A 12,837-nucleotide genomic window follows, 5' to 3' on the forward strand; every position below is an offset into this window, starting at 1 on the left:
GAACCACGCCAGACGCTGTCAGGGAGGGGCAGGTTGGTCTAGCTCTAGCTGAAGTCAGCTGGGTCCCTCTCCTTGCGTTTTGGAGACTGATAACCCCACACCAAGCAAGAAATCTAAGAAAATGCGTTTCCCTGCCAGCAGCCACATGTCCTTCACCCCATGAATCCCCCCAACCCTCGCATCTCCTGATGGAAACAGCTTGCTGAGCACTAACTGTATGCAATGCTATCAGGTCTAATGGCTGAGGTCATCGTAACCCCCACCCTGGGCGGGCTGACTGCCTTCGGCACCAGCCAAGTGAGCGGTCAGGGTGACAGAGGGACCCCTGGAGCCAGTCCACGGCAGGTAGGCACGGGAGCGTGGGATTCTACCAACTAGGGTAGGAAGAGCCCATTTCTAACAAAACCCCAACAGCAGCATGGTTGGGGGCAAGTGACCTTCGGTAGTTTCTTCAGATAGGGGCTGGCAGGACTCAATCTTTTTGCTGGCAACCCCACCCCAAAGACTCCGTTTTCAAGATCTCGGCAAAGGTCTGGTAAATCTCACTTCGTGGAGGAAAACCGCCAACCTGGCAGTTTCACGGTCAAGGTTCTCAGCAGGTAGCAGCAAGGCACGGCATGACCGCCAGAGGGCACCAGCGACCGCCCATAGAATCCCAAGACCATGGCGGAGCTGGGAAGGGGAGACGAGGACCCACCCCAGGTTCCGGGTGGACGCCCTCTCCTGTCACTGGACAAAGGGGCGTCTCCTGGGTCAAGCACCCACTAGACAAATGCACAGCAACTCATCTGTTCCTTTTTTGCAACACGTTTATTCAGAGGCAGTTGTGCCCCAGCCTTCCAGGAGGTTGCAGTCTTGGGGGAAGCAATGGAGGTTGGAAGAGGGGAACCGTTTAGGAAAGGCTGAGTGTTGGTTGGCACAAGGCTTGGCAGCACTGGAGGGCAGGCAGGGGGAAACAGGGTGGGGCCTGACAAATGCACGACAGCTAGAAAACCTCTTCAACTTCTTCACTGGCTGGGCCCTGAGAGGGGAGGCCAGGCAGGGTTGTCAAGGTAACTGGGGTCAGATCATGGAGGACCTGCCTGCCAGGCTCCACGGGAGTGGGGGACAGGAGGAGAGGAGCCCAACCACCAGCTGGACCCTGAGCTCCTCCGGAGTAATCAGAGGAGCTGTGACTGGCTGGGGAGACAGGGCTGGGGCCAAGGTTCCCCAGGACCACAGGAGGTGAATAAGGCATTCCTGGAGGTGGAGGAAGAGGACCCAGGTTGAGTGTGTCACCCGAGCCCACAGGAGGGCTCCTGACTGTCCTCAAAAGCCTCAGACCTCAACGTCCACTTTCTCCATCCAGGAAATGGGCTGTGATCTCTGCTTATGAAAGCACAAGCCTGCAGAGGAGTGGAAGCGGGAAGTGAGCACAAGTGCCCTTCCCAGCCCGGCCCAGGCAGAACAGCTGACACCGGCCCCTGCCGGCCAGGAGGCCAGCAGAACCCCAGCCCCACCTGCCTGGAGTGTTTGATTTGGACCCACCTGTCGTGGTGATGGAGCAGTGCTGATCTGTAGCTAAAAATACCTCAAAGCCAAGCCAGCTGCTTCGCAGCTTCCTCGGAGGCTGGGCTGAGCTGGGCCGGCTGAAGAACTGGGCACGCCCACCAGAGGCAGCAAGCTCCCTAACCTCCAAGAGGTTGAGGACCCGAGTCACTCCCCTTCCAGTCACCAGGAATTCCTGGAGAGTTTGAGAAGGCAAAAGAAGATTCTTTAAGCTGGTACTTCACACAGGAGTTGTTGGGCCACTGAAGCCTGGGGGAAAGGCCGAGTGGCGTTTGTGGGGTCGTCATCGGTGTCTGCACCCAGGCCAACAGGGAAACTGAGCCCCAGGGAATAGCAGGGGTCCAGCCACTGCTGAGTTGTCAGAGCAAAGCCTGGCCAGCCCCAGTGAGGCAATGCTGTGGCACCCACTTCCCTGGGTGCCTGAGAACGCTGGAGAGGTAACACCCATACGAGGCAGAAGACACAGCCTTCAGGGATGAAGCTACTCCCTGAAGTCGCACGGATGGGAGGTGGGCTGGCAAGTCCGTCTACCCTCCCTGAGCAGCCTCCAGGCCTCAGCTGCCCACGAGCACTCAGGGACCGGCCGGGGGCAGGGCCACTCCTGGAGTGCCAAAAGCTCCCCTCACAAAAGCCGGACTCAGCAACAGCTCAAAACATTGCCCGACCTGCTCCTCCCAGCGCTGGGGGCTGGGGGGTGGGGCAGGTGCTTGCTGGAGGTCACAGGCCAGCCAGAGACGCGCTGGGCCAGGCAACCTGAGATGGCTGGGCCGACTCACGGCACAGCCCGGGTAGAGGCTTCGGCGTCTCTCCACCCAGAGGGTCCGAAAGGTCATATTCCACGCTAGGGCTCTGGGTGGAGGGGCCGGAAAAGGCGGGGACACCGGCGTCTCAGTAGTAAGGCAAGTCCCGCCACCTCCCCGCCGGCCCTTCCGCTGGCGAGGCCCTCTCTCAGCAGGCCCCAGGGCCTGGCGCCAGCAGCGGCCCCGCCCCACGCTCGCTGGATGACCGGTGGGCGGGGCGCCCTCGAGGGACCAGCAGGGATAGCAGGAGGACAAACTTCCCCGCCCTCCAGGCCCCAGGTGGTGATGGTGGCGGGACAAAGAAGAGCGAGGAGGGTATAGTCCAGCCAGGTGGGTCCCGACACCGCGCCGAGAACCACACTAAGACCACAGCTGAGCACCCGCCGGCTCCCTGATTGGAGCCCTCCCAGGTGCAGCTGGAAGGGAGCCATACATCAATTATCCAACGCAGGTGGGGAGTAAAGACCCCACCCGGAGCACCTATCCAAAGGGAGGAGCCACACCCTCGGGCGGTAGAGGGTCATGGGAGATCAAGGGGGATTAAAGACAGAATCAAATTTTAAACTTAGGTTTCAGTAAGAGGAGAGAGAGAGGAGAGAGAGAGGAGAGAGAGAGGAGAGAGAGAGAGAGAGAGAGGAGAGAGAGAGGAGAGAGAGAGAGAGAGAGAGGAGAGAGAGAGAGAGAGAGAGAGAGAGAGAGAGAGAGAGAGAGAGAGAGAGAGAGAGAGAGAGAGGAGGCTTCCGGGATCTTAACAATGTGAACCTCAATTTTTACCAGGTGCTTTCACCCTCCTGCTGTACTAGGGCAGCTAGGGCAGCTAGGAGTCTGGGCAGGAATACCCTTCCCTCCCAGCAAAGGAGACGGACCCAGCACAGCTCATCCGGGATTGAAGACCCAGCCCTGGCCCTCAAGGGGGAGCCAAGAGCACCACGCCGGTTACTTAAAACCAGACAGTCCCGGGCAGGGATGCCAGCAGACAGCTGGCACGGGACGAAGCCCAAAATAACCCAGACAGCTGGGGTGAGGGGGTGCCATGGGCACAGGCGCTGGCTGCAAGTCAAGCCACCTGGAACCCCATCCTGGCTCTACTGGTGGTGGCCTTGTGACCTTGGGCAAGACACTTTTCCCCAGACCTCGGGTGGGTGACCCAAATCCTGACCCCATCATGGAACAACCCAAGCAGCCGGGGACAGGCCTCTACCTCCGGCTGGAGTCAACCGCTCCAGAGAACCTCGCTGGCCGCCTTCCCAAGGAGCACCAGATTCCCCTTTGCCCTGAGGCTGGGCCACGTGCTTCGGCAGGTGGACTGGTGGGGAGGAGCTCTGAGGCAGCCCAGCCCCCACACCCTGCAGCCACTCCAAGCAATAACCAAGGATCACAATGGAGGCCAACTCCAGCCAAGCCTGCAGGGGTGGACGGCCCTCTTAACGCACTTAATCCTCTCCCCACCGTTTCCAGCAGGCATCCCGATCATTTTACAGGGAGACGCTCGCCCAAGGTCAGCAGCACTATGGAGATCCTAGCCCAAGCCAAACAGACTGACAATCTCCCTTCACTTAGCGCCAGATACTTGTAGCAAGATCCCCGGTTAAGCCCCACAGGTTCCCAAAGCTCAGCGAAGCCCTTACAGTGGGGGTGGGACACAACTCCCAGATAGGGGAGATGGTGTGAGTAGGAGCACCTGGACCCAAATGGTTCATCAAAGCAATCACAAACCAGAGATTACATGGGGGTTGGAGACCAAGAGCTGCCACCTCCAGCTGTGGAGCTTCTCGGACACCAAGATGGGAAACTATTCAATACTGGAGATCGGCTAGCGTCCGAGTGAAACCAGATACTATGTGCCAAGTTCCTGCTTCTGCCTCAAAACCCCAGGTGTTACCAAGCCCGGAGCTGGGTGTGGGGTCTCAAAACCTGTTCCCAGTCCACAGCGGCAGCATCACCCAGGAACTTGTTAGAAATAAGTCCTCAGGCTCCACCCACTGAATCAGACACTCGGGGACCAGGCTCCAGTCACTTTGACAGAGCCCCCTTCGGGCGTGATTCCGATGCCAGCTCCAGATTAAGGATCACTGATCTAGCCCTGTTTTCCTAGATGGAGAAACGGTCTCGGAGGTTATGCCGCTTCGGCAAGGTCATAGCTGTGCAATGGCTCACCCGGTTTCAAATCCACCTCTGTCTGGTTCTACAAACAAGGCTTACATGCAGGCCTGCCCGTCTGGGGACTGGAGAGGAATCGTAAGGATTCCAGGAAGGAGGAGAAGCTTCAAGGAAGGCCCTTTCACAAAGTTGGCCAGGACCTCGGATGGCTGTTCTTTGCCACCCTGGCAGCCAGACATCAGAGGGCCACTCACACTGTCACCCCACAACCCCCAAGGGGAGCTGGAGGAGAGGCCACGGCACTGTTGGGCTATCTGGGAGTGACCTGCGTCTTTCAGAAGTAGGAGGCGCCCAGGGCCCTACCCCATCGAAAAACACACAACTGGGAAATACTTGCAAGTGGAGCCTCTTGTACGCTGCTAAATTCGGCAGAGAATTGCACGCCCCAAATGCCTGACAACAGAGGCTGACAGGAGGGGGATGGATGGCCCGGGCGGCCCAGCAGGCGGCCCTACGCGCTCGCAGCTGGGCGGGCGGGGGGCGGGGCCGCAGAACCAGCCCGGCGGGTTTGGGGTTCCGCCCTCCCTGGGCAGCAGGCCAGGGTCCCCCCCCCCAGTCTCCTCACCGTCTGGGCAAGGACTCACACCTACCTTAGTGGGAGGATTGTCAGAGTCAAACTAGGCCTGCCCCTGCAGTCGACAGAAGGAAAGATTGTCCACGCGGGGGGTGCCCGGCCGTCGCCCCTTCTCCAGCCCAGAACCTAGATGGGAGGAAGGCGGATCAGGGCGGCCCCCGGCTGGCAGAGCGCGTGGGGCGGAGATGTGACCGGCCGAAGGCACAGCGGGCAGGGGGCTCCGGGGCTGAAGGGGAGCCCCCAAACGCCGCCCCTCCCCCAGCGGCCCCCACAGGAGCCTCGGGAGGGGGCGGCTGAGTCAGAAGGTTGAGCCCGGGCCGGGCGGCGGCTCATCTGCATTTCCAAAGGCCCGCCCCGCCCGCACCCTCCCGGGAAGGGCCGGAGATCTGAGGCTTCGCCGGGAGCCCCGCGCCTCGGGGGATTCTAGGGGCCCCTCCGCTTTCCCAGGCTTCCCCCACATCCCGCCTGGAGAGCCGGGCTGGAGGGCTGCGCCCTGGGCGGCCCAACAGGGCGTCTGCGGCCACCGCGAGGGCCTCACACTTTAAGTGGGGACAAAGGGGTGACCCCCGCCCCCGCCGGCTCGGCTCTCAAAGGGCGACTGGGAGGCCGGGCCCAGGCGGCCAGAGCAGGGTGGGCAGCGGGGAGACGGCCGCAGCTTCCGGGGGAGCCAGTGGGACACGGGGCGGCCTTGAAGCCCCGCCAACCCCGTGGCCCTGGGCTGCGGGCGCCCGTGCAGGACAAAGGAAGGGGGAAGCGGCCCGGGCGAGGCCTCCTGGTGCCCTCGTGGGCCTCCGGGTCGGGTCGGCCTGGAACTCGGGCGACGACGGCTCGCCCAGCCCCCCTCCCCGGCCGCTCCTCCCGCCTGGCGCGCGGCGGCCGCCACCGCCCCAGCCACGGGCAGAGCGCGAAATGGCGCCCGTCAGGCCGCCGCGCCTGGCTGAGGCCAACGCGGGAGGCGCCGCGCGCGACGCCCCGGAGGCCCGCGGTCCCCCAAACGGCCCGCGAGACCCGATCCCCGGCGCTGCCACCCCGCGGGCTCTCGGAGCCCGACCTGGCCGTGGGCCCGCCTCCTGCTCCGGGCTCCCCACGACTAGGGGGAAGGAGGAAGGAAGGAGAGCCGCCGCCATTAGCACCGCAAGCCCTGTCTGGCCGGGCCCGCCCGCCCGACCAGCCCAGCCCGGCCCGGCCCAGCCCAGGCGCGAAGGGCTCGAAGCCTGGAAATAAAAGTGGTGTTTGGGAGGAGGAGCGAGCGCGGCCGAGAGGACTGGAGCGCCGGGCTGCGGGCGGAGATGCTGCGTCATGGTGCCAACATGGACGCCGGCCTTTTGTCCTCCTTCGCGTTGCCAGCGCAGGCGCGCCCTGGAGCCCCAAAAGCCGGCTTCAGGGTGCGGAACCCTCACGATCGAAAGGGAAAAAGGGTCCAAGGCTGGGCGAGGAGGCGCCCTCGTCTTTTGAGCCCTGTCTCCAAAGCACTTCAGATTCTTTTCATCCAGGCTCAGACCTGGGACGAGCAAGGGGGGCGAAGGCAGGCGGGCTGGCTCCATGGACCCCCGAGGGTCGCTGCGGAACCCCTCTTATCGCCCTTGGGGCAGAAGAGGCACAGGGGTCCGAGGAGCCCTCATCGTCCCATCCCCCCACCCCCCCACTGCCCGCTCCGGCTGCCAAACACAAAGCTCCAGAATCCTCCTTCTCCCCTCAGCTCCCAAATACAGCCCTTGCTTGGCCTGCAAAAGGGTTTCCTCGAAGGGGCAAAAGACACTTTTTTTTTTCTTACTTACCCGCTCAACCCGGTGCCATGGAGTCTAGAAGATCAAGCTGGGCGGTGGTTTTGGAGACGTTATTGTAAAAACATATATATTTTTTGATTTAGTTGGGAAAATTGGGGGGTTGTGGTGGTGCCTTTGTTCTTGTTACCTTTTTGTAAGTTACACTCATGGCAAGTTCTGCTCCTTCCACTTCTGCAAACTTTCCAGGGTTGGGTAGGCAAAAAGGCGGCTTCGCAGAGGACTGTTTACTGCTCTGGATATAGCAATGGTGTGATCGTCATTAAGAGACAAAAGGCGAAAATACACAGTCAAATCAAACAAAAGGCAAAAGACGCACCAGCCGCCCAACCACCATAGAAAATACCCCCCACTTAACGTTGGTGTTTGCTGGAACCAGCTAGGACTTGTTTTCCAGTTTTAATCTAGTTTCCTGTGACGGCTTTAGTCTCAACACAAAGAGAAGGTCTTCCTTTCCCTCACCCACCAGCTCCCCCCACCCCAACACCAAAGACGAGAAAAACAGGGCTGTTTTTCTTCAAATAAATCCATTTTCAAAGAAAGTGTACAAGCTACGGGGAAGAAAGCTGACCACCATTTAGTGCTGTAAACATTTTCAAAAGCATAAAGCTAGATCCTTAGCTTTATAAAAGCAAAATCGTCTCAAAGCATCTTAACTGGCTTATATTAGACAAGAGAGACAAAGACATACATGCGGATGAAGGTTCGGAAAATTGACATCTCAGTAACATTAACATAAAAACTGCACTGCGTCAGGACAGAATGGACTGGGTACTTACAATGTAAAAGGTTTTTAAAAAACTTAAAAAGAGTAACAACTGCTCACAATTTTTTGTTGCTGCCATTTCGCTAGTCCTAAAGCTATAGACATTTAAAACATTACCTTGTTAAAAAGAGAGAAGGAGTTAATAAGATGGCCAGGTTTAAGTGTTTAATAGAGGAAACTAGATATATTTAAAAATTTATTGTTCAGTCAAGAGAATACAGATTAAGACAGCTCCAAGCTCCCCCCACCCACCCAAAGAACAAAGAGGAAAAAAAAAAAACCAAATATGTCATTTACTTAGGTTTTTTTGGAATTCAAAACTGTTAACTGCTGACATGAATGGTGTGCTATGACCTAGTTATACAAGACAAAGATGGATTCCAAGTCATAAGGAAAAATCCAGATCTTTTTAAAAAGTCTTCTCCAGTCTTCCAACTGTGAGTCCTTGGGCCTGTTGACAAATGTTAAACACACTGAGACGTCCTGAACTGGATGGTGGAGTCAAAGGAAAAACATTCCCCATTTGCAACAAAGGAAAAACCCACTTGGCCATTTAATTCCATTGCAGAAAAATGGCTTCCCTCATCTGTTGGCCTCTCCTTCGTGTCTGATGAAGGATGTTTTGAGATCAGCGTCTAATAACTCAAGCTCTATAGAAGCCGCACGCTGATTGGCTGCCGCGCCCTGCCGCCCTGCTCCAGCCAATTACCTACCCACGGCCAAATTACAAACCCCGAAAAGAGCCCCAATATGAGCTACACCAGCTCCGAGCCCCGGCGAGGCGGCTCCTGCGCCTCGGCTGCCCGAGAGGAAAGGCAGAGGGGGCTGCAAACGCGTCCTCGCGAAGCCCGGGAGCCTCGGAGTTGAACTCACAAAATGGAAGCTGCGCGCTGATTGGCCGCCGCCACTCCCGGACCTTTAATAAAGAAAGGGGAAGGAAAAGATAAATGCAAAAAAGGGGGACTCTCTCCTCCGCGGGTGGCTGGAGGAGGGGGGGGAAAGCATGTGTTCAGGACAATTGCAGGGCGCTCCCCTCCAAAAATAAAAACAGAAGAAAGCTTCTATCTCCCAGGTCCAGGCGAGGGCTGCATCCTCCCAGGAATGCGAATGCTAACGTGGTGAACCCTGGTCTCTCCTCCCCAGCTTAGCTCCGGGGAGGGGGTCGCGGCCGGAGGAGGAAGCCGAAGCGCAGATACCTCGATTGCAACTCCTCCGAGTCGACGCCGGCCTCCCCGCGTCCACACACACCCTCGGCCCCCCAGACCCCAGCCCTCTCCCCGGGTCCCCGCGCGCCTGCCTCCGACCCGGGCAGTTTGGAAACAGTTTTGCAGGCCCGGGACGCACGCCGCGGCGGCCGCGGCTCGGAGGGTAGCCCCGGCCGCGGGAGGTAGAGCCCGGGGAGACCCCCTCCCCCGCCAGCCAAGACCCCCACCCCAGTCCCAGAAGAATAAATAAATTAAAAGGCCTTCCCCCGGGGAGGGGGAGGCAGTGTGGGAGCGCGCGAGTGAGGGGTGGGGGGCCGCTGGGGCCCGGGGCTTTGGCGGCGCAGCTGCCGCCGCCGGGAGAGTGCCTGGGGAAGCGGCGAGGAAGGAGAGGGGAGGAGGAAGAGGAGGAGGAGGAGGAAGAGGAGGAGGGTGAGCGCTCGGGTCGGGCTCCTTAGCGGTGTATTGTGGGATGTGCGGCTACTGGGAGCCGAGCCTCCGCCGCCAGCCGCCTCCCGGGCAGCAGCAGCAGCAGCAGCGGCGGCGGCAGCGGCAGCAGCTCCGGGCCCGGCAGCCGCGGCGGCGGCGCCCCCCCCTCTCGGCCCCCGGTCCGGCCGCCCCGGCCTCGGCTCCCGCGGGGGACACCATGTACTGGCTGGCGGCGCAGGGAGGCCGGCGCCCGGCGGGGATGTAAGCGCGGCTCGGGGAGGGAGAGGCCGCGGCTGGCAGCCGGGCGGCCCGAGCCCCCGGCCCCGGCTCTGGCCCGAGCGGGCGGGCGGGCGGGCGGCGGCGGCGGCCGCGGCCGCGCCAGGCCCTGCCGCGAGCCCCGCGCCCGAGCCAGGCCGAGCGAGCGGGCGAGCGCCACGCCGGGTGGCCGGACGGGCACCATGGGCCGGAGCCCGCGTCCTCCGGGCTCCCGGAGCCCCGCCAGACGGACCCGGGGACCCCCGGGAGCCCCTCGCTGCCTCCCCGAGACGGTGGCCGAGCGGGCGGGCGCGTAATTCTCCCGGAAGGGTTATTCCCTCGCTCTATTCTTGTTTTGGGGGGAGCCAGCGAGACAGCTCCTTTCGGGGCGCGCTGGTAAGGTGGGAGGGGGTGGGGGCCGGCTGGATTGTTTCGCGTGTGTAGAAGCGGCCGCCGCTGCCGCGGGGGAGACGACAACAACTTGCTGGTTTTCAGGTTGGGTTAACGGCATGGAGAACAGTCACCCCCCCCACCACCACCACCAGCAGCCCCCGCCGCAGCCCGGCCCTTCGGGCGAGAGGAGGAACCACCATTGGAGAAGTTACAAGTTGATGATTGACCCGGCTCTGAAAAAGGGGCATCATAAACTGTACCGCTACGATGGGCAGCATTTCAGCCTGGCGGTGAGTAGCCGGCGCGCCCCCCGCCCCCCCCCTCCGCCGGGTCCGGGGAGACGCGCGGAGCGGCCAGGGACCCCCGCCCGACCACCCGGACAACTGTCAGACAGGGCCCCATCCCTGGAGTTTGACAAGTGCCTGGAGAAGGGGGTCTGCCCCTGGGGAGGGGCACAGCCCTCTCAGCCCTCCCCCCATTTCTCCCCGCAGATGTCCAGCAACCGCCCGGTGGAAATTGTCGAAGATCCCCGGGTCGTCGGGATCTGGACCAAAAACAAGGAGCTGGAGCTGTCGGTGCCCAAATTCAAAGTAGGACCCCCCCCACTGCCCCGCTGTCCCTCCTCCCCCCCGGAGTTCGAAAATAACGCCAGTCCCGGCCGAGCCCAGCCGGATTCCCAGTTCCCGCCGTCCGGGGCCAGGGAAGTTTTGGCGGGGAGGGGGAGAGCGCTGGCGAGAGGGTGTCCCCTCGCAGCTACTGTAAACAAAATAACACCGGGTGAAACTGTAATCACGGCGCGGTTACAGTGTCCCGCACTCCCCGCGGGGGGCTCCAGCCCTCCGGGAGCTTGGCCCCGAGACCTTCCCCTCTCGCCAGCCCCCTGGCTTTAGGGGGACAACTTCCTAAGCCCAAAGGGTCGCTCCAGACCCGGCAGCAGGAAGAGGAGACCAGAATGGGGGGTGGGGAAAGAGAAACTGTTTCTTTTTCCCCTTTCCTTCTGAACCCAGAGGACTTCCACGTTCCAAACGATTTAATCCTCTGCTTCCCGAGCCCGCCCGCGTGCATTTTCTTTTTCCAAAAAAAATTTTTTTTTTTTTAGTTTTTTACCCTTCATTGTTTTCAACGGGCAGGCGAGGTGTTGGAGGAATGTTGGGTTTTCTCTTCGGTTTAAATCTTCTCCAAACTCCCTTCCCCCTCGGCCCCTGCCAGATCGATGAGTTCTACGTGGGCCCGGTGCCTCCTAAGCAGGTGACATTTGCCAAGCTGAATGACAACATCCGAGAAAACTTCCTAAGGGATATGTGCAAGAAGTATGGGGAGGTGGAGGAGGTGGAGATTTTGTACAACCCCAAGACCAAGAAGCACCTCGGCATTGCCAAGGTGGTCTTTGCCACCGTCCGGGGTGCCAAGGAGGCCGTTCAGCACTTGCACAGCACTTCCGTCATGGGCAACATTATCCACGTGGAGCTGGACACCAAAGGTGAGCCCGGCAGGGGAGGAGTGAGGGGATACCTGTCAGCTGGACCCTTTACCTCCCCGCCCACTTCTGCAGGGTGGGGAGGACCCCCCCCCCACTCTTCCTTGGGATTCCCCCGAAAACCTTGTTTATTTTCTTGCCCCCCCTCCTGAGGGTAAAGTAGTGGAACTAAATATGTTGTCTGTTGCTAGGAGACGGTCTGTAATTTACCAAATGTGCCGGTCCTTGGCCACCGCACCCCTAGGGACCACCCGGAGGCTTCCCCACCGCTGACACCCCGGTGGGCCCCCTCTCTGAGCCCTGGTGGCCTGGGTTTAGACAGTCCCAGTGTTGCCTGTGTTAGGGGAGGAGGCAGAGTTTGTTTACTTGTGGGGGACTGAGGGAGTGCCACTAGAATGCCTTTAAATGGGTCAAGAGAAGGTCTGGAAACTAGAAAGAGTCCTCTAAGGATTCAGGGTGTCCCCCTCCCTCCCTTGCTGCCCCTTCCCCTTGGAAGTGGGAGCCAATCTGGGGCCGGGAGTGTTGTTTCATTGATAAGGTTCCTGATTGAGCTGGGAAGAGAGGGGCGGGAGGCTCAGGGTGCTCCAGGGTTGACACTGTGTCTTCCCTCCTCTCTCTTAAAGAGACCGCAGCACCTCCCCTGCACTGGAATCAGCTGGGTGCTCTCTGGTGCTGGCTGGGGAGGCCACACCTCCCATCCTATGGGTCTGCAGAGGCCCCTGCAGGACCGATGGGGCTTGCAGGACTCCAGGGCATTCCCCAAAGTGTGCCTGATGCCTCTCTAGGGAAGCTCCCACCAGTAAAAGAAGGTTCAAGTGATCTGAGGATGGGCCAGCCCTGTGGGGAGACACTGGGTCCCTAGCCCACCAGTGTCCCTTGGGAAGCCATGCCGAGAGGGGAAAAGTGCAGCTTCCAGGAATTTCGTGAGGGGTGGGGGGGGTTCAGGGACAACCGGGACACGCCAAACCCAAAGCAAGAAAATCAGAACTTTTCTTTTTTTTTGCGTTTAATGATTAAAATGTATTGACCAAACTCTAAGCTGGTGCCGGGGGTGGTGGTGATTATTTCACCCACACTCACCGAGCCTGTGCCTGGTCCTGTGTCTCCTCTCAGGGCACAGCCTCTCAGTCTCTGGGGGATGGGGGGCAGTGAGGACCTTGGGTGGCTGCAGTCTGATTTCTCTCATAACTGAATTGAATGTGGCACCCCCTCCCCCATCACAGGCCCACATTTTAAGCAGCAGCCAGGTCTCAACAAAATTTCATTTCTGGGGAAAAAAAAGAAAACACAAAAGCCCTCAGAGACTGCTAGCTAAGTTTGTATTTCAAGAAAGAGACCAGTAAAGTGTAGCTCCAGGAACGGGTCTTTTTTGCATATGTAAGCAGCTGCCTCTGAGACTCTATAAATATCGATAACCCCCGGGCCCGGTCTAGAAAAGCCTCTGTCTGC

General features: G+C 59.9%; 2 protein-coding genes across 12 annotated transcripts in view; one reads left to right on the top strand and one right to left on the bottom strand.

Moving 5' to 3' along the window:
* Nucleotides 1–791: 791 nt before the first annotated feature.
* On the bottom strand, nucleotides 792–9,864 carry LOC100894404 (uncharacterized). 7 transcript variants are annotated; one of them, XR_013522172.1, is made up of 6 exons: nucleotides 8,178–8,449; nucleotides 7,930–8,083; nucleotides 6,997–7,101; nucleotides 5,099–5,208; nucleotides 1,528–1,723; nucleotides 792–1,385 (listed from the first exon to the last, which is right to left on the bottom strand). XR_013522172.1 is itself a non-coding variant. In XM_078337482.1 (6 exons), exon 1 carries the CDS (start codon nucleotides 9,721–9,723, stop codon nucleotides 9,289–9,291), a length of 435 nt encoding a protein of 144 aa, XP_078193608.1. In that variant the 5' UTR covers nucleotides 9,724–9,864; the 3' UTR covers nucleotides 792–1,385; nucleotides 1,528–1,723; nucleotides 5,099–5,208; nucleotides 6,861–6,897; nucleotides 6,997–7,101; nucleotides 8,506–9,288. The 7 variants fall into 7 exon arrangements, 3 of the variants coding, with proteins under 3 accessions (XP_078193608.1, XP_078193607.1, XP_078193609.1); XM_078337482.1 differs by lacking the exons at nucleotides 7,930–8,083; nucleotides 8,178–8,449 and adding exons at nucleotides 6,861–6,897; nucleotides 8,506–9,864; XR_013522174.1 differs by lacking the exon at nucleotides 7,930–8,083 and having other exon boundaries at nucleotides 8,365–8,449.
* The window catches only part of SETD1B (SET domain containing 1B, histone lysine methyltransferase), a 28,987-nt gene continuing 24,970 nt past the window's right edge, over nucleotides 8,821–12,837 (top strand). For 2 of the 5 annotated variants that reach the window (XM_035257876.3, XM_035257881.3), the window contains exons 1-4: nucleotides 9,297–9,524; nucleotides 10,014–10,201; nucleotides 10,403–10,501; nucleotides 11,121–11,391. In XM_035257876.3, the coding sequence (XP_035113767.3) occupies nucleotides 10,028–10,201; nucleotides 10,403–10,501; nucleotides 11,121–11,391 (544 nt within the window). In that variant the 5' untranslated portion in view covers nucleotides 9,297–9,524; nucleotides 10,014–10,027. Of the gene's footprint in view, nucleotides 9,020–9,194; nucleotides 9,267–9,296; nucleotides 9,525–9,607; nucleotides 9,915–10,013; nucleotides 10,202–10,402; nucleotides 10,502–11,120; nucleotides 11,392–12,837 lie in introns of those variants that run through there. The other 3 variants (XM_035257880.3, XM_035257879.3, XM_035257882.3) reach the window with 3 other exon arrangements.

The sequence above is a fragment of the Callithrix jacchus genome, chromosome 9 (genome assembly GCF_049354715.1).
Source record: "Callithrix jacchus isolate 240 chromosome 9, calJac240_pri, whole genome shotgun sequence".
Taxonomy (NCBI): Eukaryota; Metazoa; Chordata; class Mammalia; order Primates; family Cebidae; genus Callithrix; species Callithrix jacchus.

Excerpts from the sequence above, each read along its gene's own strand:
- LOC100894404 (XM_078337481.1), bottom strand. The coding sequence starts at position 9,723 with ATGGTGCCCGTCCGGCCACCCGGCGTGGCGCTCGCCCGCTCGCTCGGC.